Below are 26,414 nucleotides of genomic sequence, written 5' to 3'. Positions count from 1 at the left end.
ACTTTCACCATATGAATCAGAATCAGAATAGTTAATTTATAAGGAAATGAGGACACCCAGCTATAGAACAGGTAAACTATCCCAAATTTAGCATTTCAGGATATTCATAAAGCTTAAAACATGGAAGAAGTTGCTCTTAACAAACAAATATTTCAGTAATGACATGGAGCTTTTTGAGTTTTATTTTTGTTTTGTTTTTTCATTTGCTGGGGTTTTTTTTTAATTTTACATCAGAGAGGTACAAGTACCTTTTTCACAGTGGACACCTTGAAAACCCAAACGACAAATGCATTGTCCTGTCACTGCATCACAGCTTGCTCCATTTTTACAGGCACATGCATGAAGACAGCTTAGCCCATAAAATCCAAGGGGGCACCCTGAAAAAAATGAAAGTATCAAGTGAGGAAGGTTTATGAAGAAAAACATACATCCCTTATAAATTCTCTGTATTCTCAGCTACAGCCCCTGGGAGCCAACAGAAATTACATTTACCATTAACTCTAACAATGCTAGGTGCTTTTAAACTTGTACTGCCCCAGCATCAGAGATATGCAAGTTACTCAGATCTGGAGCAGCTGGGTGATCTGGCACACCCCAAAAATTTCAACGGAACTGGCAAGGTGTTTATGTGACTACTCTAAAGCGCCACGTCCCGTCACTTGGAAAACAGGGCACTCAGGGTGCCTCCACTTACTGTGCTCGCAGGAGTGTCCATAGTAACCCTCGGGACATTGGCAGCAGCCTGTGAACCTGTCGCAGGTGCCATTGTGCTGGCATGAGCAGTCCAAGACACAGCCAGACCCATACTTCCCTGGGAGACATTCTGCTGGCAGAACACAGACAGAAAAACAGACAAACAAACAAAAATAATCACTGACCTCACCCAGAAAAGCTCTTACGTGATAGTTTATACAATAACTTGCAGACCCAAGGAGAATGTTTATTATGAAGATACAGCATTTCTGCACAACTATGATGTATTGTATGTATTGTATGATGTATAGTATGTATACATACTTGGATGAGAATTTTTTTATATTATATAGACATTCAGACAGCAATTTCCTTGTACTTTTTATAGTCCATCTTTTAAAATTTGTTTATTCATGTAGTTGATGTTGAACCCACACCACGTTGTAAAGCCACACAGTATATGGTAAAAATGGTATCTTTTTAATTTTTTTTTTTTTGTATCTAGAGCAATAATTTATTTTAGGCATTTAGAAAGTGTGAAAGAAAACATAAAGCTTTTCCTCCTCTGTGTTATCACTGAGTTCAGACTATTCCAATTCCTAATAAAATCGGGGGATCTCTCCTTCACAAATAGCAACAGACTTTCCACGTATAATGAGATATCTGCTTTTACAGAACTAAACATGTCTCAAATTACTGAAAGTCAAGTCATGCAAAAGTTACTGTGCCAATATAATTAACCTAGATATTATTTCTGCATAGGTTCACTTCCCACTGCTGGGATAATGTGAATCTGATCAGACCAACTTAAATAAGTGTGGCGGTCCAGATAATCAGGGTTCATAACTCTGCAAAGGTCAGACAAGATCTCTTAAGAACATCGTATCTAATCACTAGAAAAAGGATGCCTGACTAGCGGTCTTCGACTTATAGTCAAAACACAGTCAAAACCACACTGCTGGGGAAATCAAGACTCAGTTTTCCAATAACTTGGCTATCTCTCACAGAAGATAAACCTTGAAGCTCTTTCTAGTGATATAACACACAGTCCCTTAGACAATGTCTTCATGGATGTTTAATCTAAGCACATCTATAAGATATACCCATGATTTGCTGCTCTACGTGGCGACACCTGTGTGACCTCCTGAGGCTTTGCAACCCCAATGCAGCCTATAGGTCATTACAGAGATTTCAAGGAATGGACAAACAGAGATGAACAAAGGTGGTCTACACAATGCAAAGTTAGCCAGTTATTGCTAAACTGCATTTTTCAGTGCCTGTCCACAGTGGTATTCACACTGTGAGTGGCTCTACATAGTTAACATCATTCCTTTTCTCCCTGCTCCTTCTCTGCACACACGTATCTGTGAAATGGGTCTGAGTCTTCTCCTGAGATTCGAAGTGAAACAACCGCATTAAAGAATGCTGCTAAAAAGGTGCAATTTTTATATGACACTTTAGATAGGCGTACTTCCCTAAAACAACCAATTCTTGGTAACGGTAACTATGGAGTTTGAGGTGGACATTGTACAGATGTCGGGGACAGAAAGGCTGTAAGTCAGGGCCTGGAAATGTGTAGGGGAGATTGCACCATGGCAGTTACAATGTAATGATGACATTTGTCTTGAATGTGAACTCAGAACTATTTTTATCTCATACCAGTAAACTCATGGTTTCCTGAACATTTAAATCCATAACTATATAGATATCTCTCATGTAGAGAGAGAAATGGGAACACAGAAATGCAGAATGATTTCTGGGAGATGGACAAAAGGAAAGATGTGGAAAGACTGAACTCAGGACTGGCAGGAGGGTTTCTGGAGTGAAAACTGAGCTTATTCCATTCTAATGAGCTGTACCTTGTGAAAGGAAGAGCTGTCATGGAGTAAGAAAGGTGAAATAGCAGGACAATCTCAATTGCTTTGGACAGATGTTGCCAGAACTCTACTAGCAGGGAAGTCAATACATGGGAAGTTCACCGCAGTCCAGTGTCAAAAGAAAGAGAGTAACAAGAGAGGAGGGAGATGCAGGATTCTGCTGACATTGGAGAAGCACATGAAAGAAGACACAGAACAATATTCCCATGGAACAAAAGATCACGAAAAGCTGGACATGAGAAGAAACAGAGTCCATGCAAAGGAATTTATAAAAGTTACAGAGCAGGACTCAGGAGAAAACTGTCTCTGAAAAAAAGACCTAAAGCTCTATCTAGGGGCAGTTCTGTGTGAGAGAAGCTAAGAGATGAATGCAGCTGGGAGGGAGTCTACTTAAGCAAAAACTGTCCCCTTTTGTGGGTCTGTACCTGTAGACACCGTGAACACACACAATCACTGTCATCAAAGCAGAAAATTACCTTTTTCACACAATCTTCCTGTCCAGCCAAGCCCACAAGTGCAGTTGCCATCCACATGGTCACAGATACCACCGTTCTGACAGGTACATGTCAGGAGGCAGTTGGGGCCATATTGTCCCTGGGGACACACTACAGAGAATTAACAGTTTGAAAAAAAGAAAAAAAAAAAAAATTAGCATCCCAAAAAGGGATGAAGGTGACAGGGAAAAAATACAAACACATGCTCCCCACAGAGTATCCCAAGTGCCTTGTGTCTCCAGAGGGCTGTGGGACACTCTACTCCATGCTTATTAGCAGTTTCATCCAAACACTCTCTGTCCCACCATAGCTTCTCACTTGGCTTAACTCCACATTCACTCCCTTTGTTCTCCTTCCTTTGTCCCATCTTTCAACTCCCCCTCTTCAAATCTTCTCCAGTCATTTTTTTCAGCTCAAGCAATTTGCTTCTAAATTTAGTCCTATCTATCCACAGCATGCTCACATTGCTCATGTCAGGTGGTTCAAACTACCCTTTTCACCTTCTTTATGTTCTGTTTGGACTGCAGTCTCTGAAAGAAGTTGCTTCAGCTTTTTTGAGAAACTGATGCAATGGTACCAAATGTAGCAGAGCAAAGCAGTGAGATGTGGGCAGGAGAAAGGGAGGGTGATGGAGCAGAGAGGGACAGGGGCAGAGTACAGCAAACTGCAGTGTTATCAAGCAACGGCATTGGGAAACACACTTCTAAACAATGTTTGGCGCTGAGTTTTATTTGCTGGTTGTTCTAAGTATGTCACCAACTGACAAGATGACCTTGGGTCCTGCTTTGTTACCTTGCTGACAGCTGGGTCCCATTTGGCCAGGAGGACAGGTACACTTGCCAGTCCGTGGGTCACACTGACCTTTACCACACACACAGAACAGGGTGCAGTCCTTCCCATATCGATTTTCAGGGCAAGCTGAAGGAAACACATTCTTTTGTTAAACACCCTGGGTATCCAATGCCAGTCTTCATTTTTAACACAGGCACAATCTTAAAGGTAGAGTTGGCTTTGGTTTTATTCCAGTTAATGCACTTTAAAGCAACAACTATGAAACCAAACCCCATCCAGAGACACGACTGCTTCATTCTCTGAAACTTTGCTTAAGGTTATAAATATAACCCATGGCTTCACATGGAACATTTAGCAGGTTTCCTACCAAAAAGGTGAGAGTACAATTGAAATATCAGCTGCTCATCGTTTCAGCTAAAGACTTCCAACACAAATCCTTCCTTCCTCAATATTGATGCTGTCCTATGCTGAAGAACAAAGCTATAGACTACTAAACATTAAAACACTGCCTTTATGTGAATAAATTGAAGAGAACTTCACAGAGAACATAGCTTTGGAAATAGCACAGAAATTCAGCCACACAATTTAGCTCTGAAATAGAGAAGTAAAAGTAGAGTTGCCATGGAGTCTTTACCAGTTTTGCCATGACAAAACTTGATCTTTTTCCCATTTATTAAAACTAATGGCAGCACACTGTGAAGCAAAATATTTAAGCTAATTTCTCAACCTAGAAATTTTAAACAGGAAGAAGGAACTTCAGCAATTCATGCTGAGCTGGCTCTACAAATAGATTTGGGCACGCAGGTTGTAATCCTGGGATGAGTGTCCTTGCTTCTACACATGCAGAAAAGAGGGAAAATATTTTGCAAGAGATTTTTTACAAAGCTAGAATCCTGATTTACAATTCAAGGAGGAGGTAGCTGGGATCTGTCTGTTTTTCTACTGACAAGCTCTTATGCAGATTACTCTTTCTGCTGTTTCTTGAACGAAGCAGAACATGAATGTTGGCTTACTTTTACTACAGTCGGCTCCAATAAAACCAGGCGTGCAATCACAAGTTCCTGACGCGGGGTCGCAGTGGCCTCCATTCATACATTTACAGAGGTTTTGGCAGTTTGAACCATAAGTACCTTTTGGACACCCTATTTTAAAAGAACAAAACAGCAATTAGGCTATGTGCTATTGGGCCCATTGCATTACATGTCATAAGTACTTTTGTTACTTTCAACCAAAATAAGTTTTTCATTTTCTAACTCTATTCACTTCTAAAGGACCAGGAGGAGGCACTGACAAGCAGATGGCTGCCCCAGGCAATAGAGTCCATTGGGCAGCAAGGCAGCACTGGCTTGCAATGGAAAACCCCTGGAGAGCTGGATTGACTGCTGCCACTGATCCCAGTCTGACTACTCCTGGCTGTCTGCTTCTCCCATTCCTCATATGTGACAGCAGCAAGAAAAGCAAGCCCAGTTCTTCAGAAGATTTCCTCTTGATTTCTGTTCCAAATCAACCTGTTCGTCCTTTCCCTCCTATGGTGGAGATGAAGAGATGGGGCCCTGGTCCCTCTTCCTTTGAGCAGTGACAGCCTAGTTTGCCTGAGGTGGAGAGAAGCTGTGAGCCATCTCTGCCTATTTTAGCAGAGGTCATTTTAGCTGACCAGTTACGGATACTGGGGCAGGTCTCACCTTTTAAAGATGTTTAAGTTGGAAAAAGTTTGTTTCCTCTATAATCTACTCTTTCCCTCCAAACTGAAGTTGGCATTGCTCTGGCACATCTAGTGCTGTGGATGGAAGACGATGAAAATGTACACATGACAATAACATGAAATTTCAGAATACACCTTCTCAGAAGATAGATACAGGAGAGAGATGGTTTAAATGCAAAGCCAGAAAATCCTCTGAGCAAAAACACAAAGCAGCTGTATTTCATAATAACCAGAAGAAACATGGATGGATTGCTGAGCCAGGGTTACATGGCAACGAGCTGTCCATGAAGAGGTTTTTGAGGTGGTAGCAAGTATTTCTGGTTTCTTTTTGGACAGCTAATGTTGAAGGAGCACTGAATGCAAGATCGGGGAGACATGAATGCATTTGCCATGCTTAGCTCATGTCCTCAAGATACTCTTTGGACGGATGGAGCATGGAACCGAGGAAAAGAGCTGGGCAGAACTGCTAAGCATGTGCCTCTGTCTGTCAGGGTTGCCTCCAGTGTGCCACCACAGAACTCTGGAGATGCAAATTATTAAATTTTTTCACTATACTGGAATAGGGAGAAACTGGTGCTTTTAGAGCAACATGATCATAATTGAACTGTTACACTAGTGCTACTACATTCACATGTTATTTCTTTGCTCCTTCCTTCTCTTCCCCTGGAAAAAGGAAAGCCCACGGCTAATTTGGAAATCTGGTTGAATATACATTTGCACACGTCTCCAAGCAACAGATCTCTCTCAATCTGTGCGTAAGTAACTTCATATATTTTTTCTCTCTTTTCTGAAGGCATGAAAGCATGGTCTGAGCAGCTAGTGAAATCTCTGGATTTTTTGAACTATTCAATAGAGAGGGAGAGCTTATGGTGAAGCTTTAAAGTGATGTCTTCTAAAATAAAACTGAAAATTGGCTTCTCCTCAAATCACGATAGCAGATCGTAAGAACCAAACAAACACATACACACTTTTATACCATGCAGATACTTCCCCCAGCCCTTCTCAAACATGGCTTCTTCTCTATGAATACTTTGTCATCAGTGCTTCCATCTGTCAGTACATAAAATCTGTTTCATGTGCAAACCCTGGCATCAAGGAGTGAGCCCTGCAACATCTATTTCATTTACACCCAGACATGAAGTTAAGGACACACCCAGATTCAATGATTCAATTGGACTCTCCGTGAGTTTCTTCTCTTCTCCTCCCTTTCATTTCAGTCATCATATGGCTTTTCTCTTTTTTTATTTCTGTTTCCTGCAGTCCCAAGCATGTTGCTTCTCCCTGGCAAAGCCCTCAAGAGTTGCTCCTCAGCTCAATACTAGCAAGAGCTGCTCCATTACTGAAAGGGACGCAGTAACTCCCACCCTTACAAATTTATTTACCCTTGCAGCATTTTATTTATTTTAGTTCAACAGGGAGCAGCACAAGCAAGGCAAACACATCAGCTGCGATGTTCACATGATTATTAAGAAGGCCATCTCATCTGCTACTATTTTGTAGAACTTCTATGCAGATAGGTAGGGCAATTTACACAGTGTCCTGCCATTTAAGTAGGGTCTGCCTTCATAAAGAGGGTTAGACTCCAACCACCAGTTATCTCATAAAGACATTTTCTAATTTAACAGTTTCCTGTGCATCTGCCTTCAGTTTTTCTGAGAACGGCAGGAGTGGCAGCCAGATTTATAACTCATTTCCTGATTTTTTCCTTCTGATTTGGGTGGGTTTGCCATGACCAAGAGCTCCTAAATCTTTTCATACCAACTGCATACACTGGGGCTTTTCTTACCAGTTATTAATTGCATTGTCAAAAAAAATCACTTCTGAAGCATCCTGTTACCTACAGCTTGAAGGTTAATCTGATGAGGTCTTTTTGGCTCAGGGTTCACCCAGCCCAGTAAATGTCACAGAGACATAGCATGTTTTTTTTAATCCATTACACCACCACTTACTGCTTTTTATTCATAACTTCACTCAAGTAGATCTGCCTGTCCACTGAGTTATGGACAATTGATGGGAACCTTATTGTTAGTTTGTCTGCTTCCTCTGGATCCTGCCAAGAGCCTGTTTCGGCTCTTCACTCCAAAATTTGAGAACACGAAAGCCTCGCTGCTCTTGGCTCCTGGAAATTTGACTTCCCAGCCAGCTACACCTTTTATAGATACTTTCTTGAACCCTTTCTCACAACACTATAAATATAGCAATAGTTGCCAGAAAACGTTTCCAGCAGCATCCAGCCACATGTTGACTGGACTAAAGCCCATTTCACGTCTTTGGGAGCGGCTCCCTATGCTGTTTTTAATATTATATCGAAAGCTTCTTCATCCTGGAGCAGCCCTACTTCTCCCTGTAGTGAGAACGGTGGGACCATGCAGTATTCCCACCAAAGTAACACTAGCTATCCTTGGTTATCAGACAGTCACTTCAGAATCAGGTCCACAATCTCTCACTTCACAAGCCTAAACCTAAAAATAACTCACTCTTCATCTGTTTTCCTTCAATTTTTATGTCTATGCAATAGTCCGAGTGACACAGGGGAGAACGGGAAAAAAAAAAGCCCACATAGATGCAACCTCTCTGAACGTCCACCATTCCATTACCTCTCCAGCAAACATTTAACAAAACTGTATTTATTAAGAATTTGCTGCACAAAATATTATGTATTTTTGGAATTGAAGAGAACACAATACATGAAGGCTCACGTTTCATACGTTGTAGGTTTAATCCTAGCTACACAGAATTCTGTGGCAAAATTCCCTCTGAACGCAATGAACCACAGACTTCATTTTGTAAGTAATTTCTTTTTATATCACAACTTCAGTGTAATTATGCTTTAAATCTTAAAATTCTGAAATAAAATCTTAAAGATCTAAGTAAGCTTGATAACTTACTATAATCTATAGAGATTTAGTACTACATGCACAGGTAATGACTACTGAAAGATTGCTACATAAAAGTAATAGGCTAACCATGATTAAGTCTTTTAAAATGATACTGTTAAATAGTTGATCTCTACTACTATAGCATTTATTATATCTAGTGTATAATGGATCCAGATGGCTCTAGCCTAGATGTTGAAGGATGGATTTGATCTCACACTGAGAACTGATGTACAAAGGAAGATAGAATCAATCCTTACATTTACATTTATATTTTAAAGAATAATTCGTGATGACATGGTGATAATAAAAATGCCCATCTCTAAAATAAGCCTCTTTTCTATTTCTACTGGAGGAATAAGGCACAGGTTTAACCCTTACTAGAACCATATGTATTGCAGCTGGCCTTTGTATCCAAAATATCACCCCAAAAAGCAAGCAAACCAAACAGAGCTGCGCTGGATTCCCAAGGAAAGAAAATCATCGTTTGCCAAAGAGAGGAAGACTTAGCTTGAAAGACCACGGCTTTTTTTTTTTTCTTTTTTTAAATGAGACTTACAAGCCATGGAGTAAAAACAAAATTAAAGCTGTAAATAAAAAGGTAATAAACTGTCTCCTTCATTGGATACTTTGGTATATGTTTCTTATCAGTTGCCACATTCCACCAGAAACAACTTTACAGATGTCCTAAAATACCGGCATGCAGCATGTGGATCTGGGAATATTTTTTATGATGGAGTGTTCAGCCAATTGGCATTTGTCCTCTACACTAGTTACCATTTTTCAATCCTGAGTAACAATTTGTTTAATTTGATTGTTCCTCAAAAGGCCCTACAACTTAACTGACTTTATGAATCACTTAGATTTATTGCCAATTGCAGCTTGTTGTTTTCTAACAACCATTTGTCCTTACTTGAGCATGCAGAGATTTTGGGAAGTATTTTGGCCTAGGTATTTGGAAATGAAAGAGCTACACAGTATTCAGGTGTAAATGCAGAGAATGATATTGATGTTCTTCAGCATGGCATGAAACTGGAAAAAATTTAGCTAGTAAATGAGTCTTTTTTACATTTTTTTTCCATTAATCCCTTGCAATAATACAGGTTTTTTTATTGTTGTAAATTTATCCCAGCGTATGCTTACTTCTTATAGTATAACTTACTTATATTATAACTGACTTCTATTTATGTCAGTCAACACTGAAGGTACTGACACAGATGAACTCAAAATGCTAACACATGCTTCTGCATAACTTGATCCTTGCTCACAAAGTGGGCAGCCCACAAAGATACTCACGGAGGTTGCAGCGTGCCCCGTAGTACCCTGGGCGGCACATGCAGTTGCCGGTCACTGGGTGACATTCCTCATTCTCAGCAGAGCACTGACATACTTGCTTACAGTTCTTGCCATACATGCCTGGTGGACAAGCTTGGGGAAGAGGAAATGTAAACCAATAAATTAAATTTGTCTTGGTAAATATAGCACGCAAAAAAAGAGCAAGCTCAAATTTATTAAATAAAAGCCCTGCCTACAGAACGACGCTCTCCTCTGGGACTTTGGATTTATTACATTTACTTGGGGGTTACTTCACTGCTTGATTTTGTTTCGTTCAGTCAATTTGTGCCCAACTGTCAAGGGCCAGATACAATTTTCTTGTCACTAGAAAAAATCATAGGGAAATGTCAGGTAAAATTGACTAAAATAACAGCATAATTCACAAGGGACCAGGCATGCGGATAAAGACATTCTACCTTTTGCAGGGAGTTTAAACTTGCAAAGCTCCTGTAGCACCAGCATCTTTACAGGTTTCATGTTCCCTGTTGACAGCCATATTGCGTAGAGGTTTTGGACATTCCACATCTAATTCTTATGTTTCACTTCCATTAAGTTGCCCTGATTGTGGGTCAGGATTTAATAGTCCTTTAGTGGAGGATATGGGACACCAATGTCAATTTTTTTAATTCCTTTTTGCTGTCATTTTTCTCTTTGCTAAAGCAGTGCTCAGGCAAAACATGGTGAGGAAGAACAAAGTTAAAATTATGCAGCTGGGGTCACAGAATGATCCTATTTTCAAAGCCAGCTCCAGACAGCTAAACTCAACACTGAAGAAAAAACAGATAATGACATTTCCATGAGCTCTGACAGCAGGAATAGACGGTCTCTCATGGGGACAAGGCCAATAGAAAGCAGAGCTGGTGCTTTCCCCATGGCACAGTAATGCCTGCGGGCTGGGCTCTGTAAGCATCTCCTTAGTTTATTTTGAACCAGCTTAGCCCCCAGCTTCTCCCTGCCAGCCTGAGAGCTGCAAACCTAGAGAGGGCAAACCTGACAGCCCAAACTGTGCCAGGCACAGGGGTCAGAACTGGCCAAATCATTTGAGTGAGTGACAAGCAGCCCTGGTCCATATTCACTGCTGTGAGGTTGCTGTTTCCTCCCTCTTCAGGCATTTTATCATCAGGTTTTTATTTAAGAAATTAGTTTCTTAATTTATTTACAAGGGAAGTATTTGTATTCTGATAACAAACTTACTTTTCTCACAGCTGGAGCCAGTGAATCCCGGAGGACATCCACACTCGCCGGTCAAGTGATGGCAGGGGGTACCCATGGGACACCGGCACCGCTGGGCACAGCCCACACCATAGCGGCCAGGCAAGCAAGCTGCAAAAGTGGCAGGACAGTGCAAAGTTACCCCCTCCAATGGATCTACTGCACCCATCCCCATAAGCACTTCCAAACCAACCCCAAAGAGCAATGCAGGAACGAAAGGATCCTGGCATCAGCTCTGGATTTGGGAGAAAGGTACATGCCGACCCGAACTTCCCTCAGTAAACACCCAGCAGACACTCACGTTTGTCACAGTGCCTCCCTCTCCATCCCTTTTCACAGTGACATGCTCCAGTTTGATGGTGGCAGGACAAGCCGTGTATGCAGTCACATTGCTCCTCACACCATTTGCCAAAAAATCCTACAGGGCAGACTGTGAGTATAAGCAAAGAGAGAGCAACAGTTCTTCCTGCTGCATGGAAAGCAACTGTCATTGGCAAATGAGCCAATATTATTCTTCTTGCACATGGTGATGTATATTTAGAAGACTGCATGCCCAGAAAACATAGTTGAAAATATATCAAAAATATTAAAAACATTTAGCATCAGCTATTAATGAGTCTACATGTGAAAGTTTGCAAAGGCTTAGTCCTAGTCGAGAGTACAAATCCAGATGGTGTCTACAGAGATGACAATGCCATTCACATTTACACATTATCCACAAAGGAACAGATGTTTGAACAGTGAAAATATGCTGTGTTCACATACTGCTTCCCACCTCACAGGTCTCTGCAAAGTGATCAAAGAGAAAGCGAGGCCTAAAGAAAAGGAAGGTGGGCACTGCGAAGACTTGACAGGTCATGCTGATGGCTGAGGTTTTGTGAGTCCTCAGCACCGCAGAAGACATGCGAAAATTGTTCGTGGCTTGCAAAAAATCACAGCATGTCAATGGTGAAGCTGAAAGCCCATTTCAAGTCATCCGATATCTACTGCTTACAAGATTTCTATTTCAGGGATTTACATGGCCCTAAACACACCAGACAGCTATGTCAAATCTGGGCAATCTAGACCACATGCAAGATTGGTACAAACTGAACTGTTACAGTTCAATTTGCTGAGCTCCCCCTCAATGGCCCACAGAGGTACAGCAGCATGTGGCTGATTTGGCAAACTCTCCTTACAACTCACTCCCTTTTATATGTTCTTCCTTGTACCCATAAGGTAGAGAAATACCTTCATTTTCTCAGCAGGCAGGGAACAGAAGTAGGAGGACATAAAATGATTTGGACAAGGACATATATACGCGGATTGGCAGAGACCTGCCTGTGGTGCTTCTGAGATACTCGGTGAGCGCTCACACCGGCATTGTCTCTTTTTGGCCTACAGAACACTGGAAAATTAAGATACAAAATAGAAACGGACTTTATATTGCGGAGGCGGAAAAGGCTGATTGCAGAAGAGAGTGTTAAAGTAAAGCATCTGCAGAACGAACTGCCCTTACCAGCATCACAGTGGTCCCCAGTCCAGCCAGTGTGGCAGATGCATTTTCCCGAGTGCTGGTCACAAACCCCATGGTGGCAGCTACAGCTCTGCTCGCAGCCCTCTCCATACCTCCTGTTCCCACACTCTGAAATGAGAGAGGGGACACTGATGGGGGGCCAAGCTGGAAGGACTCCAGAAAAACATACTTATGCCTCTGAAATAGGCTGGTCCTAAAAACCTTCAGTGAAGGATATTTTGAAGCCTTCCTTAACAGAATTCTCTAGAAATAACTTGTTTTCCTCTTGGAGGATTTACATTATTTTTTAGTCCTCAAATTGAGCTCATTACCTATCTTTCCTGTGCCCAAGGGACAGAGAATAGCTTATTCCTCTCCTCTATCCAGCAAGTTTCTAGCACTGTTGTATATTCAAGCGCCAATACCGCATCTCCCCTCAGTATTCTCATCTCTGACTAAACCCAAATTTTTTCAGCTTTTCCACACCTGGTGCTCTCCAGCCCTCTACCCCTCCTCTCTTTTTTCTGGGCTGTCTCAAACCAGACCTCATCAGAACTGAATTTCCTTGCACAGCAACAGAAACAAGGTGCTGGAAGGATGGAGGACACAAAGAGACTCACCCAGCTCACACGCTATCCCCGTCCAACCCTGGGGACACTGGCACTTGCCCGTTATATGGTCACATGTCGCCTGGCCGTGGCAGATGCAGCGCTGGAGACAGTTTGCACCATACCATCCAGTGGGACAGGCTGTGAAGAGGAGGTGGATAAAAGCCTTCCATTAAGAAGGTAGGAGAAGGACAAAAGTTTAATGCAACCTTTCCCAGCTTACATCCCTTCTTGCCCTGGTGATCATGCAGACACTGTGGGAGGTACGAATGAGTAAAAATGGAACCATGACTGATAATGAATTACACAGACAAGTGTAAAACTGGTCCGGGAACAAAATAGGTGATTAAGTGAATTAGCTGTGACCCAGCAAAAGGCCTTAAGATTTTCTGTTCATACCTACAAAAAACATCTCTTGGTTCCTACCATGTTTCTCAGCACCAAGGAATGGAGTTATTGATTTCCTGTTTTCAGAGTTTCTTTGTAGTCGTCTTAAAATCACAACTCCTTTTCTAATTGATCCTGCTACCCGTAGCTGGCTGATGACATTGCACATTTTACCTAATTTTAATTAAGCAAGTTTATTAGTTCCCATCACAACCAATTCCTATGGATAGAACCTACTTTTTTGGCACAAAAAATACACACCTCTGTTGTGTGCTAGAGTGGCACCTTTTTAAGATGTTAACAGGAGCAAGTCCTCGTTCTGCAAAAGCACACTTACCAGAGGACAGCTCACCCAGCCTCACACACACTACCACCTTACTTCCAAAGAGAAAAGAAATTCCCAAATGTATCATTAAAGAAAAAGGTCATTTTTGGCAATGTCTTCATATTTGACAACAGCTTTTTTAACTTTTGCTTTGGTTTTGTATTTGAGGCCTTCATGCAAACCAGAAAATTTTAGTGCTGACTCCAGACTGCAGCATGGGACAGTAAAGCAGGCCATAGAAAAAAAACCCCAGAGGTTCATTTCAGTGTCATAATTGGGAGATTTACGGACCTTTTCTTCCTTAATCAGCCTTCAGAATCAGCTCTCTTTCCAGTTAATGACTCTGTTTCAGAGCTTGCCCTGCGTACCGAGCTCCTACACCCAGCCCCTACTTAATGGACCTATTTAATGTCCTATTTAATGGACCAATCCATGTAATTGTGCAGATACAAAACCAATGACAACACAGGGCAATGAGCTGATAATTAAATACCAGCAAAGGCCCCCTGAGTAGAAGTGCAATTTTTCCCTCCTATAATTCTCCGGCAGGGGTTTGAATTTCCAATTGTACCTTCTTGGCAGGTGGCTCCTTTCCACCCTGGGCTACAAAGGCACGTCCCAGTTATATGATGACAGAATGCTCCATTGTGACACTGACATGTGTGGCTGCAGCCTGGCCCATAGCTGTCCCCCTGGCAGGCTGCAATGAGAGAATTCCATAAAACCCCATTAGGAAGCATCAAAGAAGGCACTGCACAGAGCAAACCTGAGACACAACCCAGTGACAGGGAAACCAGTTTGAAACCAGCTTCCAGTGACACACTTTTCACATCATAAGGGTGTGTAAGCCCATATATTAACCACACCTGACACTAAATAACGTGGATTAAAAATACATATCATACATGTTCCAAAGAGGTATTTCTCAAAGGGCAGGATTGCTCAGGTGATGGATCAGCTGTCATCCCCTGCCCTGCAGAATGCCTTTGTGCTAAACTAATGGTCCAGCAGAACCGTCAGCTTGACAGCCCAGGTATTTATTTGCATCCTGGTAAGAGAACTGACAACTTCATTGTTTTCAGTGTTCATTTTTCACAGCTGGATGCCTTTGCTCACCCAGAGTCTCATTCTTTGGTCAGAGAGGGGTGATATTTTCAATGTGTTCGGTTAAGCAGCTGGCTCCCAGGTGAAAACTTAACACAGCCATCTCGCAAACATACTCCTGCTGCAGCTTCGTTTTCAGTGCTGCTGCCTATGAAAAATGGCAGTGATAAAAGTCCTCTAGTCTCCACTGCACTAGAGATTTGGATAGCTTTAAATGGCGGAAAACAGACAGTACTGCTACCCTGTTTTCTTCAGCTATCACCCAAAAAACGCAAAATGAGTCGATGAAGTTGGATATAGCCTCCTTGCATAGTTTTCATGCCTGCCTTGCAGAGGCTCTCCTTCACTTGCACAAGATGTCAGAGCCTCTTGTGCCTGCAGCACTGCTGCCATGCATTGGAGAGGCAAAAAAAGACCTGATCCATGATCCAGAAGAGTGTCCTGCACTCGCTGAATGTGAAATCTCCCTGGATCAGATATGAACGATGACTTTTCACCGAAACCTCTATGCCTTTGAGGGTGTCAGAGTACAGAATAAGATGCAGGGCTGTGGGAGGACACATCCCTGGGGACTGAAGTGAGCCTTGAAACCATCTTGACCTCAGGGGTGAACTTGGTTGATGTATCTGACCCATTCTCAGCCCTGTTCTTCCCATCTGAGGACTTTCAGTTTCCCAACACAATTCTCACAGACACCTTTTCTCCCAGTACTTCTTTTCAACAGTGTTCATTTTTGTCATTGCTTGGACCGCATCCACACTGAAACCACAAGAAAGTGCAGGAGCTCAATCCCATCACAGTTAAAAGTTTATTCTGCAAATGAGGCTTGGTTGCCAAGTTAAAAGTTCAGCCCATCCTACAGAGCTCTGGCTCAGTTTTGGGAGCAGAACTAAATATTTCCACAATACAGACCAGAACTATATCATAACCAAGCCAAAGGAAAAACCAGCTCATAACCAGGTCCTCTGACTGGGTACTAGTGGTTTGTGTGAGGTTTTTGGAGTATGCATGCAAAGCTCTTGTTATTCTACTGAGAAGACACAGGAGTGTTCCAGTGAAAGTTCTGGTAAGAAAGCAGAAATTTCTGGACAAGATTTAAAATGTTCTATTGGGTGGATATAAACTTTTTTTATCTTCTTGGTGGGACAGTCCCAATTATCAAAGTACTTTTCTGAAGATTAAGATAACAAGTGATATATTGAAGCTATTTTATGAAGTTCCACAACTGAATGCACAAATATCCCTGGGCCTTTTCTCCCTTCTTCTTGATAAATGCAAAGGGAAAAAGTGATAGAAAGGTTTAAATTATTAGACTTCTTCCTGCTTCAAAATTTTCCTCTCAGTGCCTTTCCTCTGTAAAAGGACGATTTATTCATTTGCAGTCTTTTAGATTCCTTTTTGCACGCAGAGTAAGGAACACATAAAATTGGAGATTTTCTTCCAGACTGTAAGTCAACAGCCATCAAACACGCCAGGGAGAACAGGGAAATAAGGGACACTAAGACACTACAGGGTGTCCAGAAGCTTTGATTTCATGCAGCTCCTGTGCATTATTCTCCCCAAAATGAAGCTTTGGCTTTAAGAGAACAGGGAATTTGCAAAGCCAAGTGCTCACACACCTCGAAATGTCAAACCCCTGGTTATCAGCTCCCACCAGCAGAGATGCTGGAACAATTGATCTTTTCATACTCATATATTTTGCAGACCAGTTTGGTCTCTATTTTTTACCACAGGGAATTGCTTCTGTGAAGATCCTGTAGAGCCCCAACAGCTTCAGAATGAGGCATTTTTACTACTAATAGAATCAGAGCAAAATGCAGATGCAGAATTGTGTTCAGATTCCACAATCCATATGCAACATGAGACTTTTGTTTACTTTTTTTTGGGGGGGGGGAAGGTGGTGGTGGGTGGTTTTTTGGTTTGGTTTTTGGGGGTTTTTTTGGGTTGTTTTTTTTTGAGACAGCAAAATTTGGACTGGTGTGTATACAGAAACGAAGGTGATATTACATTTCTGACACAAAGAGATGCCAAATGTCAAATCCTCACTTCTTTAGCACTAAGGCATCAGACCACTTTGTGAAACTGTTAAACCCCAAACACCACCCCCAGTAAGTAGGCAACATACTTTTCCTAAACCTCTTTCTTGGAAACCTGAAATGTCTTAGGCAGACACTCAACCCTCCCACCAGCCCTCTCCCCAACATAAAAAATCACCAAATACAAACTTAAGCCAAGGCAGAGCTTGCTTGGCAGATTTCATCCCAGATTAATATAATTCATTTATAAACAATTGAAAAACATGGTCTTGTAATGGAAAGTGTTAGGCAGCTTCAACAAAAGGCATTACTGTCCATATAGCCCATAATTAGATAGCAATGTATAAAACGCACTGCATGGCTGGCTTAAGATCAATTCAAATCCCATGATGTCAAAATTATTCCTCAATCATCTCCTCCAGCACATTGCCTGAAATCTCATTACTTGAACACAAGTGCTGTCCTTCCAGCTGCTAGAGCTAGCGAATCCCAGGAACTGGCAAAGTAAATATTAAACACCAAACAAGGATGGAGAATGGTGAGCTGGCATCTCTAACCCATGGTTGCCTTAGTCTGGGCAGCTTTGGAGTGGTGTGGCTGAGATCCAGTCTTAAAATCAAAATGCAGATTCATCATCTAGCCATGAGAAAAAGAGCTTACCCTCTACACAATTAACTGATCTTGCTCTTTTACTTACAGGCAAAGAAGGCCCCAGAGGCCTGGGCATCTTCACCAGTGTGAAGAATAAATCGACCCAGCATAAAGCTTTAATGGCTGTGGCACAAGAGAATAATTATTTTTTTTAAATTCTCATGAGTAGAGGGGGGCACAGAAAGCTGTTGACAAAGAAAGAGCTACATTTCTTAATTGAATTTCATGAAATATGAAACAAAGCTTCTCATCGCTAATGCAGTCTAAGGAGCGGGGTAGGGCCAAGGTGATATGTTGCTAATGCCCTGGCTTGGCACTAAAAATGGACTGTGACCGAGAAGCAAACATTGTACCTGTTCAGCAGCACCTTTTGTGCTCTGCAGTATGGCTATAATGGCTCTGCCTCTGCATTTATTTCATGGTCAGCTCACTAACCTACACCCACAGGGGAGTATTGCCATCACCATCTTCAGGTGGTGAGAGACAGAGATCCAAGCTTTCCTAGGAGGGGGCCACAAGGAGGCAAAAAGGACTGTAATGGTGGGATTTTTGCAGAAATATCTAAAAAGTTGAAAGATTTGCCAGCATTGACCCTCCTGTAAACAAAAAGAGCAAGGGATTTTGGAGAAGCATTTCAGAAGACAGGTTATGTGATGGGGGAAAATGAGGGAAAAATATTATGAAGAGCAAGCCCAACCATCAAACATGGCTGATTGTAACATGGTGTATGGCTGGAGAATAGAATTGTTTCAATACAAGTAACATTTCTCCATTTCTCTCTGTTTACTAAATTAAACCAATTTTCTATTGCAGAAATCTGCAACCCATGGATTAAAGAAATCTTGTGAAAGTGTTCACTAACAATGAAAGTTGGCTCCTTGAGGAGCTGCTTTGGACCCCAGGTCTACAACATAGTCCTGCAGATGGCAGTCATAGTTTCAAAAGGAAGTATAGACGACATCATCTTAAAGTGAAATGAGAAAGTTGAGAGCCTAAAACCTGAAAATCTTAAAAACCCCCATATATTTGCTAAATATTGCAAACAGGCTCAGTGATCTCCATGTGTAATGCCATATAGCTAAAGAAAATACTTTAATTTCCCATGAAATTTCATGAACAGTATCTCAGAAAAGCCAATCTTATATATGCATATACACAAACATACAAAAAAACCTTATTAGCTTCAAGATTGTGGGATAATCCATACTTGTGAAAATCTAGGAAAGTGTCTTTTTGAAAAACAAATAACTTTTCTAAGAATTAGTTAAAAGGCTATTTTGTCATGCTCAAATAAGTAGTCCCAGCTCTGATTTTTCCATTTTGTGCATTTGTAATCTGTAACATTAAAATTGATAATTAGATGAGATAGACCAGAAGCAGTGATACAACATTTCATCTCTTAATGTTGCACAAAAATAAAAAGCAGATATTTGCCATATGGTAGGAGACAGCTCTGCTATTTAAAAACTGATGCTTATAATGTTTGACAAGTGCCAATAGCAGTTAAAGAAAGCTGACTATTTACACAGCTACCAAGAACTGTACCCTTTTTTGGCACCTTTGGAAAGGAATGTGACCTGTCTAAAACTGTACTCTGGTGGGTCATCCTACATTCCCAGAAGAAACCCGTGTTAGCACTGCGAGAGTTTGTGAACAAGGATGGTGAGTGCAGCCTGTACGTACGCTGCTCGCAGGTCTCTCCCAGCCAGCCAGGGAGGCAGTGGCATGTTCCCAGGACGTGGTCGCAGCCGGCAGCATTCTTGCACTTGCACACCTGGTGGCAGTCAAGCCCAAAGAATCCATCTGGGCAAGCTGAAAATGTAAAACATTAATCTTTTAGCAGAGTTCCTGGTTCTTTTCTGTAGAAATTCTATATCTCTGAGGTCTGAAAGCACAGGGCGCTGCTCGTTTTTTCATGGATGCTTTGTCACACGTCACTGTGCTTAAGAGCCACAGTTGCTTCAAGGGTTAAGCCTGCACAGCTCTGCTACATGCATCATAAAACACGACCCATTTTACACAAGCAACAGATTTCTGCATAGAAACACGTAGCTGAGAATACTGAAAAGCCATAAAACAGAAGAGAGAAATTATCTGGATTCACACAAGCCAGTATTTGCATTTCTGTAACTAACAGTGGACAAAAAAAATAATTCAACACAATGCAAGACTATGGGGCCATCCCTGATGATCTCCCTAACTTCTGAAATGTAAAATTTATGTTCCCATTTACTCTCCTAACACTTTTCTAAAGATTTTTTTAATAGTGAACATAAGCCATAGTGTTGTAATTTAATGCTGAAATGAACGCCTGGCAAAGAGCATGAATAGAGAAGCCCAAGACAAATTAGATGTAGCAAAACAGCAGGGAGCTTAAGGAGCTCAGTACCTACATCTAGGACACGTAAGGAAGAGCAGCCCCATGGATTCGATTTACATCTGTACCAGGATTGACAGCAGCGAAAATAAGCCATCGGTGCTTGTCAGTGAGCCACATCATACCAAAATGCTGCTTAATTTGCCGCGGTGAGCAGCTCCACAGAGGAGCCTTCAGCACCGGAGCGAGGGGCAACGCCGCGTCCCGGAGCCCCAGCTCCGAGCGCCGAGAGCGCCCCAGGGAGCCCCGAGCTCTCGCCAGTCCTCGCCCAGGGGCCGCAGCTCCGCTGCTGCGCGCAGGGACTCACCGGGGGCGGTGCCAGGAGGGAGGCACCGCCCGAGCGGGGAGAACCCGCCCCGGGGAGCGAGGTTTCTCGATTGCGTGGAAGGCAGCTTGCTCTTGTAAGTGATAGAGGAGCCGACAAGGAGAGGGGCCATGCCTGACCTCGTGCTCACCAACAGGGAGGGACTGGTGGGGAATGTGACGCTCCAGGGCAGCCTTGGCTGTAGCGATCCTGAGATGGTTGAGTTGGAGATCCTCAGGACAGTGAGAAGAGCATGCAGCAAGCTCACTGCCCTGGACTTCAAGAGAGCAGACTTTGGCCTCTTCAGGAACCTGCTTAGTAAGGTTCCATAGGATAAAGCCCTAGAGGGCAGTGGGGCCCAAGACTGCTGGTTGATATTCAAGGATCACCTGCTCCAAGCTCAGGAGCGTTGTGTCCTGACTAGAAGGAGATGCGGCAGGAGGGCTGGGAGACCTCCATGGATGGATAAGGAGCTGCTGAGGAAACTTACAGGGGAAAAAAGAAGCTTATAAAAGGTGGAAGCAAGGACAGGCGGCCTGGGAAGAATACAGCGATATTGTCCGGGAAGCTAGGGACCAGGTCAGGAAAGCTAAGGCCCAGTTAGAATTGAGTCTGGCAAGGGATGTGAAAGGTAACAAGGGCTTCTATAGGTATGTAGCAAACAAAAGACAGACTAGGGACAATGTGGGCCCTCTCCGGAAGCTATTGGGAGAACTGGCTACCCTGAATTTGGAGAAGGCTGAGGTTCTCAATGACTTCTTTGCCTCAGTCTTCACTGGCAGAGCTCTGACCACACCACCCAAGTCTTGGAAGGCAGATGCAGGGACTGTGAGAGTGAAGACCTTAGGCCCACTATAGGAGAGGATCAGGTTCAAGACCATCTTAAGAACCTGAATGTGCACAAATTGATGAGACCTGATGAAATCCATCCGCAGGTCCTGAAGGAGCTGGCGAATGAACTTGCTAAGCCACTGTCCATCATATTTGAAAAATCATGGCAGTCAGGTGAAGTTCCCGATGACTGGAAAAAGGGAAATATAACCCCCATTTTCAAGAAGGGGAATATGGAAGACCCAGGGAACTACAGACCAGTCAGTCTCATCTCTGTGCCTGGCAAAATCTTGGAGCAAATTCTCCTGGAAAGCATGCTAAGGCACATGAAAAACAATGAGGTGGTTGATGACAGCCAACATGGCTTCACTAAGGGGAAATCCTGCCTGACCGATTTGGTGGCCTTCTATGATGGGGCTACAGAACTGACTGATAGGGGCAGAGCAGTTGACGTCATCTACCTGGTTATGTGGTTCGGTTGATACGCTGGAGGGACGGGGTGCCATCCAAAGGGACCTTGATGTGCTTGAGAGGTGGGCCAGTGCTAACCTCCTGAAGTTCGACCAAGCCAAGTGCAAGGTCCTACACCTGGGTCAGGGCAATCCCAGGCACAGCTACAGGTTGGGCAGAGAAAAGATTCAGAGCAGCTCTGTGGAGAAGGTCTTGGAGGTGTTGGTTGATGAGAAGCTTAATATGAGCCAGCAGTGTGCCCTCGCAGCCCAGAAAGCCAACCGTATCCTGGGCTGCATCAAAACAAGCGTGACCAGGAGGTCAAAGGAGGTGATCTTGCCCCTCTACTCTGCTCTTGTGAGACCCCACTTGGAGTATTGCATACAGTTCTGGTGTTCTCAACATAGGAAAGACACAGAGCTGTTGGAACAAGTCCAGAGGAAGGCCACGAGGATGATAAGGGGGCTCAAGCACCTCCCATATGAAGACAGGCTGAGAAAGTTGGGGCTGTTTGGCCTGGAGAAGGGACAGCTGCGTGTAGACCTCATAGCAACCTTCCAGTATCTGAAGGGGGCCTACAAGGATGCTGGGGAGGGACTCTTCATTAGGGACTGTAGTGACAGGACAAGGGGCAATGGGTTTAAACTTAAACGGGGGAAGTTTAGATTAGATATAAGGAAGAAGTTCTTTACTCTGAGGGTGGTGAGGCACTGGAACAGATTGCACAAGGATGTTCTGAATGCTCCATCCCTGGCAGTGTTCAAGGCCAGGTTGGACGGAGTCATGGGTGACATGGTTTAGTGTGTGGTGTCTCTGCCCATGGCAGGGGAGTTGGAACTACATGATCCTAAGGTCCTTTCCAACCCTAACTGTTCTATGATCACAAGAACATTAAGGCTGTACGCAGACTTAAAAAAATAATAAAAAAATTGGGAATTATGTTGTATCTATAGCTTTAACATCTCTGCATATATATGTGTGTGTTTAGATTATATAAGTTCATAGATAGAATCATAGAATGGTTTGGGTTGGAAGGGACCTTAAAGATTACCTAGTTCCAATCCCCCTCTAGTCCCAACCTTCCAGTAGACCAGGTTGCTCAAAGCCCCGTCCAACCTGGCCTTGAACACTGCCAGAGATAGGGCAGCCACAGCGTCTCTGGGCAACCTGACCAGGGCCTCACTGCCCTCGCAGTGAAGAACTGCCTAATATCTAGTCTAAATCTGCCTTCTTTCCATTTAATGCCATTCCCCCTAGTCCTATTGCTACATGCCTTTGTAAAAAGTCCCTCTCCAGCTTTCTTGTATGCCCCCTCAGGTATAGGAAGGCTGCTTAAGTTATATTAAATGATAATAAATTTGTACATATATATGTCATCCTTTCCACAGAATCCCCAAATCACTCAGTCTCAGGAGTGACAGTACTCATTAAATAAGCAGTTATACAATAGAACTGAGTCCTTTGTCCTCCTTGTTCAATATAAATTTATATTTAAAACCCCATCCTTGCACTTCTACCATGAAATCGGAATGACTGGCTTTCCAATAGAGTCTTATTATAATTACCATCATATACACTACCCAACAGCCCCCTACACTAATTTCACAGCTCTCTACCAGGTTAGAACATCACCGTTATCCATCTGCATCCTCCACTGCTGGACTCTTCTGTCTAACTCTTTCTTGCCTTATATCTTCTTCACACCCATGGTCTTTGTCCTGGTCTACTCGTACTGCCTCTCCCACAAATGTAAATTCAGCTTTTTAGCAGAAAGCACAGCTGTCTGCTTCAGCTGTAAGCATGGGGGAAATTTAGTATCCATAGATACAGGCAAACCTGGACTTTCAGACAGCAATGGCGATAGTGCAACACAGCCCAACATCTGCTTTGGCTTTTCTACTCTCCAAGCTACTGCTTAGCATGTGACTACATATGATCATCTCATCTCAGCTATTCAAAATCAAAAGGCTCTTCTTTTCATCCTGTCCAGACTGCAGCTTCTTCTTTGGCATAAGAAAGATTTCAGGCTTACACCACTTTCCAAGTACGCGCTGTCTAGAGAAACAGAAGTGTGCCTCATACCAATATAAAACTGTAACGCATCTGTCAGCCTCTGTTCATTTCATACCGAGGAGAGAGCTGTTATCAAGTTGTAAGAAAGAGACATCAGCATGTGGTTCCAATCTTTGTGTCCTTATTAATTATGCTTCAGTAGGCATGTACGGCACAGCATACAAGAAAGGACTTCTACTTAACCCTAGGTGACTTCAAAGGCTGACAAAGTTTTCCATTGTTTAATGCAGGAACTACACAACATTGTCAGCTATTCGTAGACATGCACAGTATTTATTTTTCCCTTTATCTTGTTAAAGCAGAAATCTTGCTGGGCTTTCTTATGATAATGATTAACTGCTGAAATTCCAAGAGAGATGCCCAGTCAGTCTGTCCTGCAGACAGTGCTGATTTAGGCAGAGGTTCAAATGCAAACTTTGAGTGCTGCACTTCACAAGGGCTGTATGTTGCATCAATTAATAAACATAATGTAGGAAATGTCCCAGACTCACTCCTGCTGCCTCCAGTGTGTGGGCTAATTAATTGTGTGGCATTTTGGATATTCAGTCAGATCAAGCAGAGAGCTGGATAATTCTTCTGTTGCCCTGATTCCATAACTGGACACCTGCCTTGGGTCATACAGCACATACCAGAGAGCAGCGGGAAACAAAATTAAACAAAATTACAGTGCGGTGAAGACAACTGCAACCTTCAAAGCGGGAGCAGCAGATGCTCAGCACTTCACAGAATTAAATCAATTATAACAATTGCCTTCCCAAACAGGAGCAGAGCAACCCTAGCACAGGACAGGGTGACTTGGCTGGCTCAGTGTGGCATGGCACACTTCTAACTAATCAATTAGTTAGATTAGATTTTGTATTAGATTTTGTAAAGTACTGTCTCCTCGTAGGACTTACTTTGAACTTAGAAGGCTGCAACAACTTCAGTTTCAACGTTCCCGTAATGACAGAAATGTCCTTCTCAACCTTGGGATGAACCATCAGCAGTATGTGAGAAGTGTAAGGCAACTGCTGTGCCAGGTCTCAATCTCTATATTCTTCTCTGCAAGGCACAGAGCTTGGCCAACGTGGGTGGATTGCCAAGAGGACGGCAAAAAGCACATCCCTGCCAGAAGGAAACCCTGCTATTCTGAGAGCCACTAAAAACAGAAGTGCTAAAGCTCCTCAGAGAATAGGTGCCAAGAAGGTTCTACCAAGGGCAAACCGCCCACACATTTTCCTCCCTCTCCATCTTCTGGAATCAGCCAAACAGTTCTGGCTGAAACTTTCTATATGAAAAGGTAACACTGGTCAGCTCAGAGCACTCTGACTGCTGGAGAGAAAACATGTAGAAAACACGGTCTTGCGAATGATGAGCACTAAATTCTACTCTCCCCTGTACAATCTTCTTTCAGGAATTTAAAAGGATAAAAATGTCCCACGTGAGTAATTTGGATGCTGAGACTTGTATTTTTTTTTTTTTCCCCAGTGATGTCACCCAGGCTTCTCCATATTCTTCACACTTACTTTGGTGAACCATATTTAGCCTCTTTGTCCCCATTTTGATTCCTGCTGGAATTAACATATTTACACCATAGCACAGATAACTGTATAACTTCTCCATTAAAAAATAATAATTAAAAAAAAAAGATAAACTTGAGAAAACAGAGTTCAACTAAATAATTTTAAACGGAGACATAATTGAGATACCATAAATTATGAGGCAAACTGCAGCAGAACCTTGAAAAGAGTATTTATTTTGTATAATAATTCCTGGTAATAATAAGAGAGAAACAGCAAGCAGTATCTTAACTCATCAATGGAATGCTTTGCTACATTACCGGTGAGGCTGTGGAGCACCTCTCTTTCCATCAGAGGGCAGCAGCTGCCTACGAGAACTGCCACTTCCCTCCATCGTAGCTATAATGCTACCTTTGTAAACCATCTGATCGGCAAAATAATTGTGACTTTGGTTTAATGATCATCATTTGTAGAATCTTCAATCATTTACACTTAAATAACTTTCATAATGTCTGACTATGTGCTGCTTATGTTGTATTCAAGACACTATTTTTTATGATCCGTGCAATGATGCAGCATGACAGTAACCTCCTTAGGCGATGCAACTCACAATAATGTACCTAAGGAATCCAATCCAATCTTTCCAATACTTTACCAAATGATCAGGTAATAGAAAATGATCTGTTGGCTTTATTAAAGTTAAAAGTATATCTGTTCTTAAAGGGTTCCTTTGGGATGATTCACAGATCCATGTTTTTCTCTAAAATATGTCAGAGAGGCACTAGGCACAAGCAAGTGTAAGGCCAGATAAGCATCCTTCTGGTCAGTGTTCAGACAACAGGACTCTGCTTAAACAGAGAGTCTTCATAAAGATGTGATATAGTAGGAGCCTTAAGCATGTACCTAATTTTATCTACTTTAAAACATGTGCCCAGCGTTAGGCACCCAGCAAATTCTTCCTGAGTTAGGATGGAAGCGCACATTTCAATAACGTCTTCCAACTAAGTTCAATGATTTATTTAGATGAGGTGGTGTAAATTGTAAAACCCACTCTCTGCATAAAAAAACTCCATCTGCATAAACCCAAAAGGGACCAGAGGGAGCAGCAGTACCTCTTTCACAAAAGGTTCCCGTCCAGCCCGCTGTGCAAGTACAGGCTCCGCTCACGTGGTCACAGGCAGCTCCGTTCTGGCACTGACAGCTGTGCTCACAGCTCGGGCCAAAGCTTCCCTCAGGGCACCCTGCAGCAAAGGAATCAAAACCAGATGACAGGTTAATTCTGGAGCAGATCAG

At 42.6% G+C, this 26,414-nt stretch overlaps 1 protein-coding gene across 9 annotated transcripts in view; it reads right to left on the bottom strand.

The window, feature by feature from the left end:
* Positions 1-26,414, bottom strand: part of LOC115611793 (multiple epidermal growth factor-like domains protein 6) — a 213,722-nt gene that overhangs the window by 8,576 nt on the left and 178,732 nt on the right. For 6 of the 9 annotated variants that reach the window (XM_030495230.1, XM_030495235.1, XM_030495234.1 and 3 more), the window contains 13 exons: positions 26,234-26,362; positions 19,271-19,399; positions 14,368-14,496; positions 13,097-13,225; positions 12,480-12,605; positions 11,283-11,411; positions 10,964-11,092; positions 9,731-9,862; positions 4,870-4,998; positions 3,857-3,982; positions 3,047-3,175; positions 695-826; positions 249-377 (listed from right to left, as the gene is read on the bottom strand). In XM_030495230.1, coding sequence (XP_030351090.1) covers positions 249-377; positions 695-826; positions 3,047-3,175; positions 3,857-3,982; positions 4,870-4,998; positions 9,731-9,862; positions 10,964-11,092; positions 11,283-11,411; positions 12,480-12,605; positions 13,097-13,225; positions 14,368-14,496; positions 19,271-19,399; positions 26,234-26,362 — 1,677 coding nt within the window. Of the gene's footprint in view, positions 1-248; positions 378-694; positions 827-3,046; positions 3,176-3,856; positions 3,983-4,869; positions 4,999-9,730; positions 9,863-10,963; positions 11,093-11,282; positions 11,412-12,479; positions 12,606-13,096; positions 13,226-14,367; positions 14,497-19,270; positions 19,400-26,233; positions 26,363-26,414 lie in introns of those variants that run through there. The other 3 variants (XR_003992698.1, XM_030495231.1, XR_003992699.1) reach the window with 3 other exon arrangements.

Source organism: Strigops habroptila, chromosome 8 (genome assembly GCF_004027225.2).
Source record: "Strigops habroptila isolate Jane chromosome 8, bStrHab1.2.pri, whole genome shotgun sequence".
Taxonomy (NCBI): domain Eukaryota; kingdom Metazoa; phylum Chordata; class Aves; order Psittaciformes; family Psittacidae; genus Strigops; species Strigops habroptila.
This window is presented reverse-complemented; position numbering and strand designations above follow the sequence as displayed.